General features: G+C 48.2%; 1 protein-coding gene and 1 long non-coding RNA gene across 4 annotated transcripts; one reads left to right on the top strand and one right to left on the bottom strand.

Moving 5' to 3' along the window:
• Positions 1 to 1,019: 1,019 nt before the first annotated feature.
• NDNF (neuron derived neurotrophic factor) lies at positions 1,020 to 20,814 on the bottom strand. 3 transcript variants are annotated; one of them, XM_035551224.1, is made up of 4 exons: positions 20,660 to 20,814; positions 4,975 to 5,163; positions 3,779 to 3,903; positions 1,020 to 3,084 (listed from the first exon to the last, which is right to left on the bottom strand). In XM_035551224.1, exons 1-4 carry the CDS (start codon positions 20,698 to 20,700, stop codon positions 1,691 to 1,693), a joined length of 1,749 nt encoding a protein of 582 aa, XP_035407117.1. In that variant the 5' UTR covers positions 20,701 to 20,814; the 3' UTR covers positions 1,020 to 1,690. The 3 variants fall into 3 exon arrangements, with proteins under 3 accessions (XP_035407117.1, XP_035407126.1, XP_035407109.2); XM_035551233.2 differs by lacking the exon at positions 20,660 to 20,814 and adding an exon at positions 19,989 to 20,214; XM_035551216.2 differs by lacking the exon at positions 20,660 to 20,814 and adding an exon at positions 16,917 to 16,990.
• On the top strand, positions 18,735 to 19,710 carry LOC118250274 (uncharacterized). Its single transcript, XR_004779382.2, has 2 exons — positions 18,735 to 19,101; positions 19,203 to 19,710. It is a non-coding gene; the product is annotated as an uncharacterized LOC118250274 (long non-coding RNA).
• Positions 20,815 to 24,310: the final 3,496 nt, after the last annotated feature.

The following is a 24,310-nucleotide window of genomic DNA, read 5'->3' as shown; positions in this document are numbered from 1 at the left end:
CCTTTATGTGGGTTTTGGTCCCTTTCCCTTGTTCCCCAATTTCTCCAAGTGTATTGTGAGTCCCAAGGGGGCTGTAAGCGCTAGAACAGTGCAGTTTTATGGACAAGCACTGAAGCAAGCACTGAAACAGAGACTGTCCCATCTCTGAATAAGTCCCAACATCCACTGCCAAAGTTTGGACTGATGCATATGATGGGACCAAGGAAAAAAAAAGTCTCAGTTACCTGTCCTGAGGCCCTGAACCACGCTATAATATCGGGACTGATGAAGCACGTATCCTGCTCTTAGCCACTTGAAACAGGGTTGTTCTAGTTGCTTCTCAGAATGTGTTTTCCATTAAGCACCTCTATACAAGTTTCTGAGTCAGTGAAGGTGACACGTGGAAAAACAAAGAAAGAAAATTTAGGAAAGATGAGATCCAGACAGTTAATATTTTAAAGAAATCTACACAATGGAAACAACTGCAGTTTAAATGAAAGTACTCATTTTTTTGTTAGCACCACCATTCCTGTCAATGGAAAAAAAATCTTAGCTTATTATCGCTGTGGTCAAAACCAGCAGCATCCAGAAAGTAAATGTTTTCAATGATAATCTAATGAAAATAACGTCTGGCTCTCTGGTGTGTTATTTGTTTGAATTGTATGCTCGCTCTAACTCAGACTGTGAACTCCTGAGGAACACTAAACGCCAGCGGCACTTACAACCATGACAAAGCAGGACCCTTTCTCACCTGGAACAAGAAAAGTTCTTCTGTGCTGTCCTGTTCCTCCAGTGTTTCTATCACAGCAGACATGGAGTATGCCACAAATGCCCCTCTTTCAATGGCTCCCTTACAGATTTTAACCTCTGACACCAGTAATTCCTTCTACTGGACTTCAGTCACCTTGCCCCAAAAGATGAAGAACAGGAAAAAAAAAAAAAAATGGTGTGTGCTAGCTGAATTCAGCTCAAGTTTCAGCATGCCTCTTCTGTCTTCAAGTCTGTTTTTCCCCTTAAAATATCAAGAAAAAGAAACAATATATAATCTAATATTTTTTTTTAATTTTCTGTACAGGAATATAACGTTATGGCAACTTTGTACATGAAATACATACAGTATTTAAACATGAAAATCAGCTAGGTAAGAATTTACATTAGCAATGAAACTGATTCATGTGCAGCCCAGTTAAGACTTAGTTTAGATCTGTATTTTAACAGGGAGAGATTTTAATAGTTTACAATCATAGAAACATAAACATTTAAAACAAGACTCTATAAAATAATTTACAGAAACCCTACCATCTACACTGAGAGAAAGGGTGTATGCCTGCATGTCTTGTGTGTGCATAACAAGGTGGATGAATGACTTATCTCAGCCTTTTAAGTATAAAATAATTTAGGAGCAGTTCATGCAATGTGGAAGCAAAGGAGTGCCAGTTCCTTCAAGGTTTCCTGCTACCTCGGACATCTACTGAGCATCACATGTGGGTTACCGGACACATGATAATACAGTTGCCAGATGCTACAGGGAGCACCGGCCCCAGTTCCTCCAAACAATTACTTATGTAAACATAAATATACAAGCTGATATCTTTTCTACACAGTACAAATACAGGTCACAGCTTCTCAGCTGTGCAAGTAGTCAATCCGTATGCTGGGAAGTAGGATAATGTTCAGACCGGAGTTCCCTGTATCCCTGTATGCAGGGGCACTAACAGAACTTTCTTGTTTTCACCAGTTTGCTCTGGTACTTGACAGAGTGCCCTCCATGCCCTATGACATAAACGTCCAGCAGGTAGGACTTGCCAGGCTGCAGGCCCCGAATTGTCTCTGTGGTGACTGCTTTCTGTATATTCTGGCTGTGAAAGTATTTACAGAGAACCTTTTCTGATTTCTTCCTCGTATCTGGACCCAAGCACTGGTTCTGTTCTCTTTTCTTCTGCTCCTCGTTGTAATTGTCATCCACTTCCTTTTTGTAGATGCAGAATTTGTTTCTCTCTTGTGTGCCAAGCCACGCCACCGTGACTGAAGAACACGTGCGGAGTTTGTCAAAGGCTTTGATTCTTGTATCTTCAGGAAGAGAAGGAAACGACTGCTTGTTAGGCCTTGTTGTTGCCAGGATCTTCAGCACAGAAGCACCTTTTTTGCTTCCTTTCAGCCTAATTAGGTATTTAGCTTTTGCTTTTCCTCGCAGCTGGAACTGCCGTACTCCCTCCACATTTTGAGACAAGAGAAGTTTGCCATCTCTTCTAACTTGGATCTGAACAGCATCCAGACAGGAATGAACAGAGAAGGTGACCTTCTGGTGAGATGAAACAGGAGCAAACCGTAGAAATTTGGCTCCCTTCCTCTTGATGAATACATCTGTAACTTTGCCATCCTTCAGTTCGACTGTTTTCTGCTTAGCCTCCTCCTTCGTTCTAGCAAAGGTGCCAACATATGCAGTACTCATGTTACTGTTAGTGTTTACTGCAAACATGTCAAAATAGTACTGTGTATCGGGTTTCAGGTCAGACACTGTGAAGATATTCTTGTTCCCGATACAAACTTTGTGCAGGTCAACTCTCGGCTTTGAGGATGTCTGGCGCCCAAACTTTGATGATGATTTTAGGAAACCACGTTCTTTGCCAGCGTTGTTTTCTGTGGGGAAGCCAAAATGGGCAAAGTCGAATGGACTGAAATCCAGACCTGGCTTTGGAGCCATCATGAAGGCATCATCAGAACTGAGTTTGGCTTCAACAGCACAGAGGCTTTTGAAATTGTGTTCTTTATTGATGACTATGCAATACTGAATTGGCTGTTTCAGTAATGAGGCCGTGGGACTCGGTTTCCATGCTAGTGTCACTGTTGTACGTCCCAGAGAAGTGACATCAATTCTGGGATCATAAGGTAATTCGGGGTAAGGTTGGTCGGATTCTGGAGTAGTAGTTGCATACACTTTAAAATGCGTATCCTTCTCCGTTGACAGCAGGTCTAGTTGGTACAAACCAGAAGGGGAACTAGAGGACACAAAATACTCGACATCATTGCCTTTGTAAGAGAACAGCTCTGTGCCTTCTTCATTAGTAATCTGCTGTTTCTGTTGCTCAAGAGGTTCTGGTTCACCTAGATTATAAGCATACAAAAACATTTGTACAGACACAATCCAAGAACATGAGAAAATAAAACTCTAACAGACACTTCTACACAAAATACAAGTGTGAGATGAAAAATAAAGGTTGTATCTTCTGAGGAAGACGTTACCATAGTTCTGTCATATCAGGCACAGTTTGACACTCAGGTTAAAAACACATGTAATAGGAAATGCACTTTAATTGCACATTAATGGAGTTGTGTGGACGGTGGCTACCATCCTCCACTAGACTACTCCAAGCACCCAGCTTGGATGTGCCATACCGTTCCCAGGATGGACTGACTCTGCTGCCTGTTTCTGGGCATGTTTCTGAGCCCTGCAGCAATGCCAGTCCTGCCTCTCTCATTTCTATCTTGTGTGCACCATCCAAAGCAAAGCCCACAGTGAAGCTACGCTGCTCTGGGCAAACAGTTTGTTGTGGCAGCATCCAATCTAACTATAACCTCAAATTTTGCTTTTACTTTTTTTAAAATGATTTTCCGTCCCAATGTTGCTACCTACTGCCAGTTTCCTGCACAAAAGTAGTACTAGTGCTGAAGATCCAAAGATGATACAGATGGACCTGCTGCAACACTCAGCATCACACTGAGACTGGCCTGAGGCACTTTGAATCCAAGAGAAAAGTGGAACTTTGAGGCATAAGGAAAGTCTTTGATGGTTTGATACCTGAACCTTCTCCACTGGCTTCCTCTGGGAGCTCTTGCACACTCAGTTTCCACTCCAGGGGGGCATCGCACGGTGTCACTGTCACTGCTAGAGGCGTGTTGTCCTCTTCAACCACAAAGAAGTACCTAGGGGTAGGTTAACAGACCCATAATGTCAATATATCCTGGTGGCAGCCAACTGCTAGGGACTGACTTTAGATTACCAAGGTTGACCTTGGTAGGGCAACAGAGGCAAAAATATTACTTACAAGCAAGCATGTACAGAGGGAACATAGAAAGTCTGGCAGGTGAAGGCTAAGGAGGTGAGGGGCTGAGGTCCCCCTGCCCGCACAGAGCTGCAGAGCTCACACTGCATTTTTCATGATATGGCAGAGGGGTTTCTGGCCTCCTGCCCTTCTCCCCCATCAGCTTCACTTTTTGCCCCTACACTAACCATGTGCAGAATAAATGGTCACAAATGTACAAATGAGGGAAACGGGGTCTCTCCTGAAATATAGGGGTAAGCTCTTCAAAGCAGGACACCCTTTTTATGACATGTCTAGGTAAGAGCCCTAGAAGCACATACAGGCACATGCACATTCAGCTGTCTCCCCGTGTCCTCCCCAAGTACTACATGTCACTAATTGTAAAATGTTCCTCATTTCCTCATTCACAAAGGCTTAAGGAGGTGTGTGGTATGTGGAGGACAGTGGCATTGCTGCTCTTCCCTGAACTCTTTGGAGCCTCGATTTCTTCTCCAGACTAAACTTGGTATTTTCTGACCCATAGGGTTGGGGGTGGGAAGAGGGGCAACCAGGCCAGAATTGGCTTGCACTGCTTCTTTAAAGCACAATATGAAATAATGAAGAGAGACAAATGTGGTGAGGTTAGCCTGTAGTTTCTAATTTCCTTCCCCCACCCTTTGCCTCCAGACATGGTTAGTGGCCCCACTTCGGGGAACTTCTGTGGTCTGCAGGAGCTCTGGGCTGATACCAGAAATCATACAAACTGCACAGACCCTCAGCTGGGGAGGCCAGACTGGTATGGAGACTCGCACAGTTACTTATTTCACCAGCCAGAGCACTGGCATTTGTATTTCATGGAATAGAACTTCATAGAATTTCTCTTATTTGGATTCAGTTTTGATTTCAAACCAGACAACAAATAAATCTGCTATCTTCCAAGTACAATAACCTCGCTTAAACTGGGCAGAAATACCTTTTAGGTGTGTCTCGGAATAGGTAGCTGCTAATTTCGGCTCCATCTGGGACGACTGACGAATCATGAAAAAATGCTTTGTCCCGAATCTGCATCTGGAAGAGCTCCTCATCTCTGGTAGGCAACTTCTGCGTCCTGGAGCTGAGCGGCAGCAGCAGCAAGAGCAGTGGGCAGTGAAGCAGGAGCATCCTGCAGCAACGACAGGGATTCCCTGGTGAGGGCTGAGCCACACATGCACAGCAGAAGCTGCCCCCACATCATCTCACGCCGCTCAAGGGAGACCACAGTGAAGCACAGGGTTTAGTCATGACCTGTTCGTTCACGAGCTCAGGAAGACGCAGACTAACATGGCTCCTACAGGCTGATTTAATACTGCCCAAGAGCTTACTACAGTCCTCAGCCAATCTTTAGACCCAAGCTGCAGAGTACGGGGGAGTTTAGCAAGGAGGTATGAGTTTGAAAGGCTTATTCCGCCACTGAAACACATGCATACCTACAATGATGTTGCATGCCCTTTATGTTTTGCAGGAAATTTCATAGTACTGCCACATGAGCACTGGGAGTACGTGGTGTAAGGACCGAACGTGCATTATCAGAGCTCTTGGATAAAGTATGTAAATAAGATTTTTCCATCTCAAGCTATAATTGAAAGCAAGCCCACACAGTGGTTTGAAATTGGTCTCTCTCTCTCTCCCTTTAACAAAGAGCAAAAGCCTTGAACATACTTTGGTAGAGCTACAGTTTGATGTTTTGCCACAGGAGAAATAGAACTCACTGGACATGGGACCCAGAGTAAGCACAGAGCAGATGGAGGGTACAGCAACGTCGCTTAGCAGATTTTGGTTGGGCTTCCAACAATCCTTTGAAAAGTAAATATTTCCAGTGAAATTGCTCTTTATAAAAATAGAGAATTAGGAAAATATGTGATATAAACCCACACATATTCAAAGCACATTGGTATTAGCATGCAATTCAGCAGGGCTTAATCCTCAAGCCTGATGGGAATTGCAAAACACAAAAGCAGAGAATCCCTTACAAATTAGGCATAATAATTCATAATCTCAGCCTTTCATTATTATGTCTACAACTAGGTCAGTAATGACTACCCTAACGTATACAGTGGGATAGACTGCAAATCTCCTTTCAGTACAGCAGATGATCTCATACCAATGGCTCTGGTAGGGGGTGAGAGGAAATGCAGCCCATTTCTGGTATGAGTACAGTGAGTTTAAACCGCTAAATGATTATATTCCTAAAATTAGAAAAAAAAAAAAAAAAAAAGAGTTTTAGGCCATTACCTAAACTGTGTTAGCCACTGGCTTTAGGGAAAAGCGTGGTAAAAACATTGAGCTGGCAGGAACAGTTTTACCTTACTTTGCTTGTTGTTTGTTTGCTTGTTCAGTGTGCGTACATGCCCCAGTCCTTATACTGCAGAATAAGTTGATTATTGCTTCATAAGACACTCTTTATTTTTACCTTTAAAATCAAATCCACTGCTCAGTTGGTGTTTTTTTTTCTCCACATGACCTTTCTGTAGTCTTTTACATAAAAACAGTAAGTAGAAGACTCCTTGAGAATTGGCATGACGTATTTTAAGCCATAATAAAATTGGTCTTTTTCAAGCTCTTAATGAAAATATAAACATGTGCCCCTGAGGGAAGCATCAGTGGCCACCTCCTTCCCCCTCCTGTGGTTGCCTTCTGAAAACCCCAAAAGAGCCTCAGCCCGTTATTTATTTGGCGATAACCTCACAACAGCAACACAGGGCTGGGGGATGGCAAGGCTCCGTCACCATAATTTCCCATTTGCAGGGCTTATAACACTTCACCTCCATCACTCAGGTTTTAAATTGTGTATTTCATTATAATTTGAGAGCTTACTGCAGTGCTCTGCCCTAAGGGAGGGAAGGGCATACATGGCTTTACCTAAGACATGTAGCTGCTACTTGCAGTCAAATCGTGATTTGGCTCTCCCAGTGTTTGTCACAGTTTATCCTGACCAGTTCCTTACCTAAATTTGGATGACAGCAGGCATATTTTGTTGAATTCAGACCGAAGTGTTGATACTTATCACCAAAGTCAATGATATTTGGCCTTTCAGAGCAAAGATCCTAAGTCAAAATACTGTCTGACTCGAGTCACCGAAGTCAGCAGAAATCTCCTCTCATAGGACACCAGACGAGCTCTGTGTGCTGCAAAGCACTGTTTATTGACTTTTCACGTATTATCGTTGGCCAACATGGAAGAAATTCTTTCTAACTTATACACACCAGCTACAGCAGATTATTTGGTTAGGTAAGAAACACGGATGCTTTCTGCAGACCACGTCCTCCACGTGAACCCCCTGAATCGTATATTCTCACAGTCTGCTCCAGTGCAGTGTAACTGTTATTAAAATAAACTACTGATTATAGGACTACCCAGGCTAAGCTTCACTTCTTAAACAATCTTACTAGCTAATCCACTTTAAAAACTGGTAGACAGCGTTTCTGTCCCCATTAACTACTGCAGTGTAGTGAAAAGGTAAGGATTTGTCTGTGATTCCTGTAACTAATTGTAAAAGCACTTCAGCTTAAACTTAACCACAGAAGATACGTAAAGGTTAGCCCTGTGCTCCCTCCCCAGGCTAGGAAGGCAGCACCGGCCCATTTTATATGTGAAATAGCTTGCAGAATTGTCAACTGTTAATGAAAGACAAACCTTTTATAAACTTGGTTCCTTTACAAGCAAGTAGCAGGCAAGTAGGATTTTGAGTGCCTTCATTTTCACATATCCAACCTCTGAGACTTAAAATGGGAGCAATTTTCATACACGACACTTCCAAAGGTGGGACACCTAAATAGCAAAGAGGCACTGAAAACTCACCGAGTTTTGGAAAAAACTGCTGTCAGCATTATACCACCCTTTCACACAAGTTAATAAACATATTTTTTATTTATATATATTTTTTGCAAGGCACTGATTGATTTCACATAGTTTTAAGCCAAATCCTCTACAATTCACTCACACAAAACACCAAGAGAAAAGCAAAAAGAATTTCTTTGCTCCATGTTTCTTTCTGGACAAGCTCACCCCTGGGCAACAACTTTGATGGCATCCCTCCGAAAACGTGCGTAGTGCCCATGAGCATATGCACTACTGCAATGCCACCCCGCTCCTGAAAACATCCAACAAATGTTCCTATTTTCTTGGTGCCGAGTGGTCCGAGCACGGCCCAAAACCTGCCCCCTAAAGCTCGCACACGACGTGAAATACGCTGTGTGATTTTTGTTCTCCAGACTGTGCCACCTCCTAAATGTCTTTTGTTCCCTCTTCCACGAGTTCGCCTTGTTTTCTTTTCTTTTAAACTCAGATTCAATATTTTATTGATATATTCCTGCTGACTGGAGGGATTTGCCTGCTGTTTATCACTGAATTTAAGAGAGAGCCAAAGCAAACAGTCCTAAGTGAAATAATAAGCGCCGCTCGCCTTCTCCAGGATTGCAAAAGTGCCCTCTAACGGCCCGTCCCCACCTCTCGCGTCCTCCCCAGCCCCTCTCCTCTGCAGGGCCTGACACCCGGGGGCCAGGGCCTGACACCCGGGGGCCGACGCCTGCTCCAGCCCCTGGGACGAGGTGACAGCCATGGACAGGCAGGGGAAGAGGCCCCGCGCCGCTGGCTGCGGGTCTTTACCTGAACAGAGCGAGCAGAAGCAGGCGCTGAGAGCTTGGAGCGAGGCGTAACGACCTCGAGCGCCTCAGCACGCACTGCCTTACCAGTTTGGTTTTTTTCCTTCTGAAAGTAGAAATAAATAAAAGTCTGGCCATTTTATAAACTTGAGCTGTGAGCATACACATGAGAATTGTCATTAAATCGGACCTGAGCTGATTACAATTACACTGATTACAATTCCCCCCTTCCTTCTGAGCGACTTATGCTTGAGCACGGAGACTTTCCAGCCTCTCCAACACCCCATTTACACACGCTCCGACCGGCCTCCAAGACATTCCCGTTCCTAACTCCATCTATATGAAAGACCTGCAAATATCTAGGCAGACAGTAATTACAAGCCAAAACGGAGAGGCTAACAGGATCTGCAACTGGCTTCGCTTTCATATTCAGTGACAAATCAGCTTTAGCTCTCAGGCCGTCCCCGCAAAGGCTGGAGCCGCCCGTGGTCACCTCTCAGCACCTTGGCCTGCCCAGAGCACACCCTCACCTTCATGACTGTCTGCGGGTGACCATCAAGGACTTGCAGTAACAAAACAAAAAGGGCCTGGGTTTATTTGAAGCAAACGCATCTGGAATAAGTGAAACCTAACGTTTGATTACAGAGAGCAGAAAGTGCACGACTGTAATTTAGCAGGGATCATTTCAAAGCACTGCCTGCCACAGTGCCTTTGTATTGCATTTGCCTTTTCTTGTGTGGATGGTTAACTTTTTTTCCATCTCATGCCTTGTTTTTAAACGCCGGTGTACTAGGGTTTTTTTAGTTGTTTGTATTACCCATGCTGCATCTCATAATGAGTCTGTAGATTTATTGACCTGATTTAAGTCTAGCTTTGGAAATGAAAGGGCATTGTGTGACTTCTTTGACTTATAGGAATGCTGCAAGTAAAGAGTCTGTGAGCTTTTCCATTATAAACTTCACTTCCAGAGATATACAACGCAAATATACGCACCTCAGCATACAGAGTTATCGCCTCAGACACAGAGCAATTTAAAAGCGCCTACCAATTTCAACTGTAATATAATTAGTCATTTTTAATGTGTAAAGAATAAAGCCTTTGAAATTTTAAAGTATTTACTGGGAGCTCATTGATTTGTTTGCTTAGGGGGAGTCCAAAGAGGGAGAGTGAAGGCACGGCCTTTAATACTTAAGTTTCCCTAAAGGATCTGGAAAACGTTTGGTATGCCTTTCATTTGTTTTTTTGTTGTTGTTGTTTGTTTTTAAAAGGAAAAAGCCATGCTCCAGCAGGCTTGCTGCCTGCTGCTGCCTTGTGCCATGCCAGAAGTGCCAGCCTATGACCTGAAGGTCACGGTCACCCCTAGGGACAGGGGGCAAAGAAAAGGATGGGCAGACGCATCACCTGCTCAGCCTGCCAGAGCAGAAACACTTATGTGGGGTGTTGCAGCTGGCAGGGAAGGAGCACTCATGCCCCGTTGTGCCCCAAATCCCTGGATTAAAGCTCCCTAAGCACGCATGGACACAACAGACTCTAATGGTGTCTTTGAAGCTATTAGGGTCCACCCTGTGAAATATCTGTGGGTTAACTGACCGCCTCTTGCAATTCCAATTCAATCCATGGTTTGCCTTTGCTGGAAGTATTGTTTTAGCAGAGCAAATCACAGTAGCATGGGAAAACATCCAGCTATGCAGAAATAAGACCATATGAAGAAATACGGGTACGTTTTCATCAAATCTTAATGAACAACAGTGGTGATGAACTGCAACTTATGGGAGAGGTTAACTCTGAAGGGGTAATACTGTAAAATGTGGAGCTGTCTCAAATTAGACATGTTGAAAAGCAAACATACTCAGGGAGATATGGTATCAAAAATCAAATTTTACATGGACTATTTTGTTTCCAAGCTGAGACGTATTTATTTTTCCACTTTTAGTGGAAACAGATTCAACTGCGATTACATCGGGATCGCCATCCTGCAGCGAGCAGTAGCGGGATGCTTCAAAAAAAAACAGCTGAGCCAGAAGATCCCAGCTGGGACACTTGAGGAAATGCCTGGTAGCTCTCCTCCTCCTGTCAGTCACTGCCCACATGCCAGCTCTTCACTCTTCACAGCCACTTCCACCCACGGGTGAGTGTCAAAAACAAACAAGGAGTCCCCAGCGACCTCCGGTACAACGTCCAGTTGTTCCCTGATACCTCTGTTGTGAGGGCACAGGAAGACATGTAGGCTACTACTGGCAGCCAAGTGCTGCAAGACGTGGGTGGAAGCCTGCTGCATGCTTGACCCCAAACCACACTTGATTGCCCTTCACAACTCCAGCATAAATTGGCCTTGTGGCTGACACCGTACCTGCTTGTTCTTCCAAGCCCTCCCAAAATGCCAGACAGCTGAATGTCCTACACAGAGACCGCAAGTAGGGTGACACCGCTACAGGAAGCTCCTTCTCCAAGAAACACCAATTTCAAGCACTGCATCCAAAGCTGAATGCACAGAAGGGGAATTTTTCAATTGTCTCAGCAGGGTTTGAGCCCCAGTAGGAGAAATCAGATGGGGCAGACAAATCTGAGTTTGCCCAACTCCAGACCATTTAAGATAACCAACTCTGAATGCCACGTAGCTCTACAACAAATCTTTCATCACAGGATCTTGAGGTGTTTTGTAACAGAGAGCAATTATTATGCCCTTGTTACGAGCAATAAAAGCGGGGCAGCAAATTTCCTTGTTCACAGAAATCCCAATATAGTCCTTTCCTTTAATCACTAAACAATAGCCACTTTCTAAGGCCAAGTCCCTCTGCCTTGAGCACAGCTGTGTGAGTGGATGTCGCTGCCTGTCCGTAATGAATTTCAGCAAGAGGATTAGCAGGGAGGAGCACACCCAGACAATTACAAACTACAGCCAAGGCCAGCACATTGCTGTTTGGTACAAAGTTTCCCCGTGCTTCCCTATAATAGCTCCAAATGACATCACGAGCAACGGCCCCTGCCAAAGCCCTTACGAGACGAGGGTGGCTGGCGTGTCAGGGGAGGACAGAAAGCAGAACCGCGGCTTGGGAGTAGGATCGAGTCCGTGCATCCTCGTACTGCCAGGCCTTGGGCTGAGGGTCAGAGAGACCCTCGGAGAACTCTGAATTGCCATCAGCGCGCTGGAATTGCTCATGCACTTCTTTCCTTCCACTTTTTGATAGATGACTTAAAAAAAAAAGGGAACATTGTTTACTGCTGCGCAGTTCCTTCGGGCATGCAGAGGCCGATTCCCTCAGCTTCCATCACAAACACAGTTTCTCCAGCATTGGGAACAGCAGCACTGGTGGACACCTCAGAGCAAAGACATGACAATGGGAATTCACACAGACATTGCAGCAGGCACCCCAAATGCATTTGCAAGGTTGGATTTTGGATTGTTTCAGTCCAGGAATACTCACAGATAACTAGACATGGGACAAGGAGCAAACATAATTTGACTGGGGAAAAAAGCTATTTCTAGTCCATTCTGCTCTTTCCCATGTTTTTTCAATCTTATCCTTATTTCCCCTGCATTGCTTGTAGTTACACCTGAATCACATAAACCAGGTTCACAGCTGACTTTGAAGGAACTATGCCGTTTTTTTTACTGGTTTGAGCTTCTAGCCCCAAATTACTGCTGAGCACAGTACTACAGATTATGCTGACCCTCCAACATTTCCAGCTCCTCAATTATCATCAGAATCCTAATTTTCCGATGTAATTTATTGGCCAAAATTGGATTCCTTCTTAATATTATCTGCCTTCAGCTTTGCTTTAAAGGCATGTATGGGGAATTTTCCTCCCTACGAATCCTTAATGCACCACCACTAAGGTGCTCTCTCACAAGGACTTGTTACATACCACAGTAACACTCAGATCCTGTGTCCCATTTTCCCTACCTGGAAAAGGGTTGCTGCAAATATGTAAACATTCGTAAAGCATTTGAAAAGTACGAAATGTAGTGCTGACGGTACCAATATTGACATATTCCCACTCTAGCCCACAGCCCACAGGCAAGGGCTTCCCAGGGCCCAGCAGGGGCACCTGCCCCACGCTGGTCTTTGCCACCTCCTGAAGAACACCTGCACTGTTTCCTCAGCACAACACCAGCTCTGTCAGCTTCCTTGGAGGCTGCACATGGATGTGAGCACAGGGAGGCTCATCACAGGTGGCCCACATCATGGGGGGACAATCAGCCTTTCTTCTGCACCCTTGCTTTCGTAGACTGCATGGGGAAGGATGAGAAAAAGCAGCAATGTTCACAATAGCTAGATTTTCCCAACTGACATTTATTTCCTTAGCATCTTGCTTTAAAAAAAAAAAAAAAAAAAAGGCAATTCTGACAGAGGGCCGCTCAGTAAACAGAAAATTGCTGGCCACGGAAGCTAGCTGCTCTGAAGCACTTGACTCGGCTACCTGTGGCAACACTGTGCTGCCCATCGCTTTGACTGACGCCAAAGAAAATCTGACTTTCTGCTTGCCCCAAACACCCCAACTTCACACAGTGGCTATCGGGTGAGGTTAATTCTGTCCAGGCCCGAGCACAGAGGCTCCAGCCCTGATTTCCCAATCCCCTCACTAGTCACTGGGACACACGAAAGCAGCAAATGCAGCCGAGGCTCAGAAGGAAGCAGGGACCTGTACGATGCGGCACGGCTCAGTGGCTGGGTGCAGCCAGTGTCATTTGGCATCTCCAAGGCTAAGGAACCATGCCCAGAGAAAGCATTAGTCGTACAGACCCTGCCTATGTGTGCATCTTCCTCCTCTTTCCTAGTGAGGCTGCTTAGCTTTGGTTCCCTTCCTTTTTTTGGAGGGCAGCAGAGTGGAGGAAGAGAGCGCTGGGATTGCCCACGTGTCGGTACAGTGGGTGCGAGCAGCCCCTCTCCAGCGCTGGGCTCTGGCTGCTCGGGATGCCCACGCCCTGGCCCACTGCCACCATGGGGCTGGCAGACCCTCCCAGCCCTCCTGCTCTCGCCCAGCCACACTTGCAAAGGGAGAGAAGTTACAAACAAAGGAGCTGCCAGGCTCCAGGGTGGTTGTGCAGCAGTTTCTGGTTTTCTAAGCAGCTCTAGCCACATCCTCCTGCACGATCAAGCTGAAAAGTTTCCAGCGATGCGCGCTCAAATCAAAGTGCCATGGGAGCTTCAAACCCACCAGAGCCAGCTACAGAGCTGTGGTAAGGGATTTGAGAAACAGCTTACTGACAGGGCAGGCTTCAGCCCCATGCCACGGCTGGACCAGTGTTTGTTTGTCCAGCCGGGCAGGCAAAAGGTCAGTCCTTCATCTCGCCACCACTAGCCAATGCGCAGGGAACACATGTGGGCAGGTAGATCGGGCTGCCATGGGTCAGTGAACATCCAAACAGCCCCACAGCCTTGTTACAGCCACCAGTCCTCCTCGCCTGGCAGGAGAGAGGAAGGGAAGCAAGCGGGAACAAAAGGAAAAGGGAATAAAAGAAAAAGGAAAAAGGGATTTCTGCATTAGGAGACGGCTGGAACGCATGTCAAGGGACCTTCCCTTTCCAAAAGCAAAAGGCATGGTGAGAGCTGTGGCATGGGAGCCAGGCTGCCTTCTGGGGGTGCTGCTTTGCTGGCAAGGAGGGAAGGTATTGCTCAAGGACAAAGCGTCATTTCAACATCACCTTGAATGCTGCAGTGCATAAGCAAAAAGTCATTCACTCAAGAAACCACCCGCTCTTAGGTGCTTTATCCACGCAAGGCACTTCACCAAGCCACGGAGGTCTAGGCTTTTTTTTTTTGGAGTGGCGTGGATGGGCATTTGTGGCTCAATTTTCAGGGAAAGAAAAACCTTCTCGGGTGGGTGCTGGATGCCCATCGAGATGTAGTACCTCTGCCCGTGCCACTGAGCTGGCTTCGCCCCGGCGAGAAGCTGAGCAGCGCCCAGCTGCGGTTTCAGGTACCCACACTTTGCCTTCACGTAGCGTGCGATCCCACGTGGCTCTGCTCAGGGAAACTGCAAGCAGCTGCGGGATGTTTCAGCCTACTAGAAGCACATATTTCCAGGATGTATGTGCTTGGTGTTTACTAGTTAAAGCACTGATTGTTGGGGTTTTCTTACAGCCCTGTGACCACATTTTCTTAAATGAGTGGGGATTGGAGCGAGCACCATGACCTAACATAGCATGCCTCCTGCCTTGAGCCTGCATCCCTGCTGTCACACGCTGGCAAGGGGTGTCTTACTTGCTGCCTTAAGATACTTGGTCAATTCAAATATTAAAAGACTTTAAATCCAAGTTTTGCTTTGTTCACATGGTGTGAAAGGGTCTTAAAAGCAGCTTATTTTTCATAGGACGTATTATTTCAGCTATTGTGCTCTAACAGGATTATAAAAGTTTTAATTGACTGACAGTAAATCTTCCCTGCAAAATTGCAACTTTAATACCTCCTAGGACTGTTAGTATTTTATTCATTATTCCTCATTACTGAAAAAACAGTCAGAGAGCGCCCCTAGGGTCTTCCCCAAATAAGGAGGAGATCCTATTAGTTCCTACAAATCACACTCAAGTAAGTAACTCTTCTCCAGAGGAAAAACCCACAGAGAATTACATGCAGCTTTAGTAGAGAGAGGAACAGCAAGAATGTCGCTGACGCTGCTCGAGGATGTTTTCCCTTGCATCCAGAGAGCAGCTGGCAGCTCTGGGACACACGGCTTTCCTGCGTGACCACCAGCCCCGTCTGTAAGCAGCACAACTTGCATCAGGCCCTTCAAATGCTCAGACACGTTTGGACTGTTTCAATATAAACAAATGAGCAGTAAACCTACTACACCTAAACGAGGTAGCAGGAGAAGGTGAGTTCGCCTCTTGCTGCTACCCTGGCTGCTTTGTAAAAACCCTCTCCTCTGAGCAATCCCTGTATCCAGAACCTGCAATTCGGCTGCAGTACGGGCAAGGTTAAAAGTGAGAAAGATGAAAAAAGCATCATTCTCACCCCAATAAAGCTCCAATCCTTCTAAAAAAATAAAAAAAAAGCAATGTGCTTAATTAAGAGAACAATGCTTTTCCCCTTTCCCCCTGCAAACCGCAGCGGAAGCGCCGCTCCCGGCAGCGTGTCACCTCGTGAGCGCGCGAGGGTCACACGGAGGGGCACTCATATCCGGACCCGCGGAGAGGGGGATGAAGTGAGAAAGAGAAATTATTGCCTTTCGCTTTCCAGGTGCTCTCAGCAAGGACCACTGCTTCTTATCTCGGCTGTCACGCAATCAGCAAACATCTCTCCAACTGCCCCGCTTAATTGTCCTAAAAGCAGCCCGGTCCTGCAGTACCGCATCCCGGGGCGGGCTCGTGCTCACCGAAACCAAACAGCCCCGTGTGCTCTGGAGCAGCCAGCGTGTGCGTGCATCCCTCCAGCAGGGCAGTGCGTGCACCTTTTTGTTTACCAAAACACAGACAAGCTGGGGGTGAGGTTCTCACACCGCCAGGCCCGCTGCTTGCTTGAGCAGCATTTAAGAGCTGAGCACAAACCCCAAACCTGTCTGTCCCATAAAACGTCCCTGAGAAAACTAACACCTTTTTGGCCGAAGTTACAGAATCAGCCATCTCGCATGTGGACTGACATGTCCTACACGACCTGCGTGCTCCACAAAGCCATCCATGTAAACAGATTTTCCACTGGTTCCTGTTACAGCTCAGTGCTAACATTCATCTTTCCCCAGCACAGCAGCCATCCTTGTGCGCTGCGTATTGGAGAATTAATTCTGAAAGAACAAACTTCTTTTTAATATTTGCTCTCCCCATCCCTCTTAATTTATTTCCACCTTTAGGCACGTTCTCCTGGAGTTATGATTTATAATCCTGTCCCGTTTCCCGATCTAAGGGCAAATACTTCCTCTCCTAATGACATCTAGTTAAAGTTTTCAAGCATAACATCTTCTCTGCCTTCACAGCTCCTCCTGTCAGTGTTAGCTTATTGGAGCAGTTTTCTCAGGCAGAAACGATTGCTGCTTGGTCTACCAAGGAGTTTTGTCGTGGAAGTAGCACACTCAGTCACGATGCAAAACAAAGTTTGGGGAACAGAGCTTCCACAAGCTTTCTGTGATTTCTCCAGGAGGATGCTCACTTTTGTTTAATAGAGCTCAAGCACTACTCAAGTCCTCTCTTTCTCATTTTACCCAAGGTTTTCCCTTTCCTCTAACGTAATTCAGGTCCCTTCTCCACGCACTCCCGCTTGGGCAGCGCCCGCAACCCCTCCATCATCCTGATGGGCCGTACCCTCAGTGACAGCGAAACGCGCAGCCCCGCGGCACTCACCATGGCACCACCCTGGCTGCGAGCAACGCAAACGTCAGGGGCTCTCTGCACGCTCCCATGTGAGCCTCACCCCAAGCACATACATCCTGACGCAAAGCCCCTCGAGGTTATCGTCCCCAAAGGCACACCAGGCGCTCCCAGCAGCAGGCGCTCCCTTCTGCCAGCACTCACAAGCCCCTTCCCCTCCTGGGGTGCGAGGCCCTTCACCCCAGCAGCCCACGCTCCCCTCCTCTGCGTTCTGTAATCGGGCAGGCAAAAAGAGAGCCAAGCCCCAGCGTTGTGTTAACTCCTTATTAGCAGCTGGGATGGCAGCCCGAAGCAGCTACACAGTGCTCCATGCCAGCAGCATCGGCTGCTTCGAGCGTGCTGAGCGAGGAGCGTGCGCGTCTCATTACGCTGCCCTTAACGCAGAAAACGTGCTCGTTCTACAAGGCTGCAGGGAAACCCGGCACCCAGAGGGTGTCCATAGGTATAAATGAGCAAATCCACCTTCTGAAAATAGAAAACTTACAACCAAAAAGCCGGGGAATGAAAAGATAAATACCCACTTAGCAAAACGAAATAAAACCAGCTCTAGAAAGAGGCGAGATGCTGAAGGAGGCCTGAAATAGCCCCTTGAAAATAGTGAAGTAATGGGCTTACAGTTTTACTATTCACATAAAGTTTAGCGACTTCAAAATGAAGGCGAAGCCAAACACGACTTGTTATCCCCCTGAAATCTGTGCTGTAACCGAAGCCAGTGCCCAGATGTTCTGTGGTAAAATCTGTCACTTCGCTGCAAGAAAGCCCCACGTACCCTGACACACGCTCCTCGCTTGCCTTTGTCCAAGCCCACTTAGATTCTGGATTATTTTTCTAGCAATCTTTTAAACTGCCGGGGGAAGCATAAAAGGTGGTCTCCTGCGAAACCGTTTGATACCATCTTGAAGCGTAACTGCTTGCAGAAATAAATCAGGATTTCTTTTTAATAAACTGTTTATTACGAGTCTTTCGGAACGTAAATTGTACAAGACAAAGCAGGGGCTGAGTTTAATAAACATCTCATCTCATTGTACATACCAAGGCAGGAGACCCTGGCACACCGAGACCGAAGCGCCCGGCAAAGCAGCTCCGGCACCAACGGGGCCACAGGGCAAGTGGCACCGGGTGGCCCTGAGCCCAACCGAGCCTCGCACCCGAGGATTCCCCCAGTCCCCGAGCACGGTGCCGAGACCCCGTCCTCCACCCCCGGGGCCTCGTTCCCCACCAAACCAGAGCCGTAGGCCAGGAGCTGTAAACGTCGGAGGATCGGCGAGTACGTGGCGAAGGCATCTGAGCTTAGCAGGGAACGCAGCGCAGGCGTTATGTGATTTTGAACAGCTTGCTTGACAGTTTGCACCATATTGTATTTATAAACATTGGGGAAACCAAAACGCTTTTCCTCGGTGTTTCCGAAGGAGTCATCCACAACAAAACAGACGTGCAGGGCAAGACCACGCATCCCAGCGTGAAGGCGGTTCAAATTAGATTAAAAAAAAAAAAAAAAAAAAAAAAAACAAGAGGCCCCTATTAATTTCAGCAGGGTCACTCGGGCGAGTAATTGCTCAGCATCCCACGCAGCGCTCGAAGCCCCCAGCACCTCTCGGCCACCCAGGCCTGAATTCACGCGGGGCTGCAGTGCGAGGTAGCAGGGGCCAGTGACACCGGGCACACGGGGACCCGTGAGGTGGGAAGAGGAGTAGGCTGGGGAAGGGAGGATTATTTCGGGGGCGTTACAAAGCTCTCTCCAATTAGGAGGGGCTCGTTATCTGCTGGCAGGGAACTTCAGCCTGCAAGGAGCGGGTATCGCTCTCCGAACGGAAGGAAGCGCGGCCACAGGACCCCAAATACACCCACGCGGTGCACATGGGACATGCGGTGCACCACTGCTCATTTCTGATGCTGGAAATAGAACATGAAATCTCTCTGTGTTGAAAAAAGCTCTCTCCTTCTTCAAACCCTAACAAGTTTTGAATTCTACACATTGCTCCGCGTGCTCCAGAGACCCGCAGCGGTGCTAGAAAGCCGGCCTCGGCAGCTCTCCTCTCGCAGGTATGCGCTTTGCTATGAGGCAGGAGAGTGGGGCAGGGAGGATGAGGCACCCTGACAAGCAGCACTCCGAAACGCCATTCCTCAAATAGTTAGGAACCAGCCACTTCCCAAGCAGGTGAGGCAGAACCACCAACTTTTTCTCCCCGCTCCCTTACTGCGCAGCAAAACCTGTTGACAACATGTAATGCCCAAGCGCTCTTTTTTTACGGAAACCAGGTTATGCCCGAGACAGCCGTGCCTCCCAAGTGTCACTCGCACACAAATCACTCTCCACAGCCGCCCAAGGAGGAATTCACCCTCCAACCCCGCTCGCCTCTTTCAGCTTTACATGCTGCCAACTCCACCGGCTCTACCAAACACACTACCAAGGCCGGATGCCCACCACAGGCCGCTGCCGGACAGCGGCTGCAGGATGCCCCGACGGCGACGCACTGCCACGTTGGTCATCCAACGTCACCTGCCCTGGGGACTCTGCCTCCCAGCAGTGACACCCTGCGAGCGTTTCGTGCCGGGGAGGTCAAGGCCTGCGGGAGGCTCACGCTGGCAGGGCGCGGGGATGCGGCACCCCAGGAGTGCCGGCCCTTGGGAGTGCTGCGCTGGCCTTCCGAGGCTGCAAGGCACCAAAGTTGGATCTGCAAGTGATTAAACAGCGCTCCGCAGCCATTGTCTCTGCACTGCCGAAATAAAAACGCAACCCACAGCAAACCCCTGCGCTTGCATCCCACCGCGACTTGCCCGTCTACTTTTTTTCGGTAGCCACTTTTTTTTGTCTGTTTTTCGTTTTTTTTTTTTTTTTTCTTTCCCCCTCCTCTACCCTACCGACACGAAGCACGACGCTACCGGCACCCGCGGTGCCCGACTCCGGAAGACGAGCGGGGGCTGCAGCCCGGGGGCTGCGGCGGGCAAGGAAGAGGCTGAAGGGGGGGACCCCAAATCCCGCAGGGGCTGCGGTGAGGGGCCGGGGGGCTCCCCGCCGCCTCCCGGCCGGAGCCGGTGCCTTACCTTGCGGCGTCCCGTCCCGTCCTGGCGCTCCCACGGAGGGCGGCGGGGCCCGGCTGTTTTGTTGTTGTTGTTTTTAATTTTTAATATTTTCTTTTTTTTTCCGGGGTGGGGGGGAAGGCGTTTTCCCAACCCGCTGCAGCGGGGACTGTGTCACGCCCGTCCCTCCGCTCCTTATAGCCCCTTCCCTTCCCCACCCCTCCCGCGAGGAAAAAAAAAAAAAAAAGAAAAAAGAAAAAAAAAAGGAAAAAAATTTAAAATAATCAAAAAATAGAAACGGGGGGAGGTGGAAAAGGGGGGGGGGGGGCGTGGGGCAAAGTTGGGGGGCGCGGAGCGGCGGCGCCCGTCGCGTCTCGCTGCTGCCGCCGGGGCGGGCGGCGGGGGAGCCCCGCGGCCGCCCCGTCCCGTCCCGTCTCGCCCCGCCCCGCCACCGAGCGGCTCCGCTCCGCTCCCCTCGGCCCCGCGGGGGGCGGAGGGGCGGGCCCCGGGGAGCACCGGCCCTCAGGGCTCCGCGCCGCGCCCCCCCCCCCCCCGGCTCTCCGAGCCCTCATCGGGGTCGGTGGGGGGGGGACGGGTCCGCAGGGATGCCGGGGTCACCGCATCCCCCCGCGGTGGCCGTGTGGTCAGAGGCAGATTCAGGGTTTGGGCAGCCACGGGGGGGTTCTCGGTCTTACCTGCGAGCTGCGAGGAGCGGGCGGAAAGTGGCGCTTGTCATTTAGCAGCAAGGAGGTCTCCTCGCTTTTTGTTTCTTTTTTTGGTACATCGCTCCCAAAAAGCGCCGCTACGTAAGCGCTGAGCAAGTTCTCAGCCAGAGCAGCTGCTGGGCACTGGCCCTGAAGGTAACCGTCCCCTCCCTGCCGCCACATCCTACCTCTGACAACTTGGGGGAGGGAGGGGGCAAAAATAAAATACAAACTCCTTTTTTTTTTTTTTTTTTAGCAAGATTGCTGAGCAAATCTGACAGCAAAGCCTTGGGGAAGGAACGCAAATTGTCCTCGTCTTTAGGGCAACAATCAGCTTGGCTCTGCGAAGGCACAAACCCCAAAAGAGCTCACGTCCTCAGGGACACATAGCTGTCCAGGCTGCTGCTAATTGCCATTAGTTACTGCCACTTACCTCCCGCTTCGTCAGCTCCCCGAGTAGCCGCTTCTCTCGCTGCAAGCCAGCGAAAAGTGCCCAGGAGACTGCTCAGAAATACAGGTTTCCCGAAAGAAACACGGGATGAAGGCAAGCAGCCCCACGGGAACCCCCAATCAGTCATCGTTCTCTCTTCATGTCCCCGTTTCTATGTATTTTGCCACTCTATTTATCATTCTCAGATAGCTTCAAGGGTGGGAGTGTGGGGAAAGGAGGAAAGACAGAGACGTTTAGGATGAATTTATGCGTAGTACAGGAGAACCCCAAAATACCTGGTGCTTGCACCCAGCATCCCAGCTCCTTCCTTTCAGAGGAATGTTTGCCTCCACTCGCGACACCTCAGGAAGAAAAGCAAACAAAAAAAGCTCTGCACCTAAATCAGAGAAGATTAAAAGAACACCTAAATCAGTGAAGAAGACCAAGGGCACTCTCGGCAGCTTCCTCCAAGCCTTTGAAGCGTGCAGGAGCCTGCAGGGAGCTCAGTGCTCGGGTGAAGGGAGGCAGCTACCTTTGGGTGCCCTGCGTGGCACAACATTATTCTGGGGAGCCTGCAAAAATGGCTGGCTCTGGTTTGAGGTCATTAGAGGTAAAATATTGCTGCCCGGCAAAGGAGCTCTCGGGACCGCGCGCTTTGCACACAGGCAAACAGATTATTTTTAACCTGAGGACAGCTTTAGTGCTATTGTTCTTAGAGGGTATTGCTGTTTGTGATTTCAGTGGGAGCGAGATGACATCCCCTGAATATGATTTACACGGACACTGACTCTTCTGCGAACAGATAACTGTTTTTTGGAGGCTTGCAGCTCCATCTCTATCAGAAGTGTAGATCGCTGTCGTGATTTAAAGCTCAGCACAGAACTACACTCAGCCAAACAGCTCGAGCACCCTGAGAACAAGATTTGCCCTTCTCAGAATCCACAGAGAATGAAAACAGTGAGACTAGGTCTGGAAGGCAGAGCTGGGAAATAAATGCTGAAAGCTACATGCATGTCTGGGAGGTACTAACGAATCCAGCTGTATTTAAAAGGAAATCAAACAGTGAAATCCCAAAATACGGGAAATTCTACCGGGTAGGTGATTCCTGTTAAGTCCACTTCACTGTCCCAGGCACTACCAAAGCACCTAGGAAATCAGAGCTTAAGTACAGCCCCCTGAATGCAGGGACGGTTCCCGTTTGCACAATCTCTGCAGCCAGGAGCAGGTCTCCAGCACGGTAGCTTACAACACCCCAGGCAAGACATAAAGATTGCAAAACACAGTTCCTTGTGCCAAGGCAGCAAAACTGAGAAACTGCAGGGGAAGATCAGGGAACTTCTGAGCGACTTGACTTTGGGCACTCATCTTCCCTTTCCACTCTCTCAGAGGCTTCCATGGAAGGAAGTTTTACCAGCAGACATGGGCACAGAAATGAATTTCGAAATAGTGATAAGAGCCAAATCACTCGTTCACATGCAGTCACAATCTTGTTTGTAGCTGTGGATCATCTACTCAGGGACTGAAACTGTTTTGACTTAAGTGAGCAAATAAATATCCAAAATCTGGAACATCTGTAATTGGTTCGTAAAGAAGACTGCAAACTGTCTGGATAACAATTGCGCTCTTCACTGTTTCGCCACCCTGGGAGCCCCTGCTAGAGCGGAGAGGTGCTACCAGAAAACAAGATGCATGTTATACATTACGGAGGGAAAAAGGGGAGGAAACGTTTAATAAGCTATCCTGTGAATAAATCTGAATAATAAAGCTTTCTGGAACCAAAATGGAAATCTGCAATTGGATATTCTAGGAGCAGAGAAAGAGGGCTAATTCATCGTATAAATAATTCATTGCAAACTTTAGCACCCGGTGTTGCTGTGCATTCAGGATGGAGGGCAGATGACAGTGTGTGTGCCTGCATGTGCGTGTACCATTTTTTTCACCCAGTTACGTGACTCTTGTTGTGATGCAGATCTGAAGATCTGCTCTTGGTAACTCATTGACTCCCATTTGCTGCTGGGGAAAGGGTACTGCTCCCTGCTGACCTCAGACACCAGACCTATTGACCAGTTACGCCTCAGGGGCCGCGATGGGTGCAGGCAATGCAGCAGCACACAGCGGTTGTGCTCTTGGGAGAGGAATGGGCAGGGCCATGGGGGCCTTGGGGGACACATGGGAAGCACCTGGCTCACAGGAGCTGCTGTTGCCACCTTCCCATGAGCAGTACAGATGACTGCCCAGATGCAGCATGAGCCAGCACTAAGCTTTCTGCAACTACCCACAGGTAAGTGATGAAGTTGTCTGTCCCAAGCACAGTGGGATGCTCCTGGCAGTGGTAAAAATGCTGGCACTGCTTACTAGGCTTGGCTTGCCCGAGGCCAAGCCAGAGGTGCCACCCGAGCGGGAGGCAAAGCTTTTCTGCCGCCTGTTGGGCAGCCAGTGGGTGCTGCCTGAAGCCTGGCAACTTGTGAGGGAAAGGAGAGTGCCTTCCAGAGCCTGACGGAGCCCCAGTGCCCATCTTCCCAAGGCATGCCCCTGTTCTGCAAGCCAGGGAGTGCCCAGCTCACCTCTGCTGAAAGCGCAGCAAGCATCCTGCCAGCGTGGCGCTGGCTTCCTTCTCGCCTCCGTTACGGCTTCTTGTTCTAACGAGAGACATTTCCTTCACCCTATATCCAGAGAAAGAAAAATCAAAAGCACATGCAGCAGTTGGTGTGCAGCTTGCGATTTAACTCAGTGTATCTTCTGCGTCACTTAAAAGCGCTGGTGTGAGAAGGGTAAGCCAAGACACCTCGACAGCAAACCACGATTAATACAGCCTCACGACACCCTGTTACGTGCCCTCCAGGCTTCGCCCAGCTGCGGTGTCAACTGACGCATTGCCACTGACCCCAAGAAATTACACATGCGGGCTGCTCTTAACTCATTACTCGCCTATTTTATCCAATTATGTTTTATTTATTAAGCTCATTTTAAAATCTCTTGGTGTTGACTGTTTTACACCTCCAGTGCATTCTTTTTAATCCTACTGTTTTATGAACTGATTAATAACGCTCTTTGCTCTGAGACCACAAAGCCAAAACAAAAATCAAAAATACAGTGCTATGGAATCAAGTGGCAAGCCCTGGAGTTTCCCCTAGTGTTACTGAAAAACACCTGCCGTTAAACTCATTGTAGCGCTTGCTTTATTCTCCCAAATTTGACTTAATGTTAGAAAA

Source organism: Cygnus atratus, chromosome 4, assembly GCF_013377495.2.
Source record: "Cygnus atratus isolate AKBS03 ecotype Queensland, Australia chromosome 4, CAtr_DNAZoo_HiC_assembly, whole genome shotgun sequence".
Taxonomy (NCBI): Eukaryota; Metazoa; Chordata; class Aves; order Anseriformes; family Anatidae; genus Cygnus; species Cygnus atratus.
This window is presented reverse-complemented; position numbering and strand designations above follow the sequence as displayed.

Excerpts from the sequence above, each read along its gene's own strand:
- NDNF (XM_035551216.2), bottom strand. The coding sequence starts at position 16,975 with ATGGGAGCGTGCAGAGAGCCCCTGACGTTTGCGTTGCTCGCAGCCAGG. Across the intron at positions 5,164-16,916 it reads GCAGCCAGGGTGGTGCCATG|GATGCTCCTGCTTCACTGCC; the intron begins GTGAGTGCCGCG and ends TCGTTGCTGCAG. Across the intron at positions 3,085-3,778 it reads AGCCAGTGGAGAAGGTTCAG|GTGAACCAGAACCTCTTGAG; the intron begins GTATCAAACCAT and ends CTTATAATCTAG.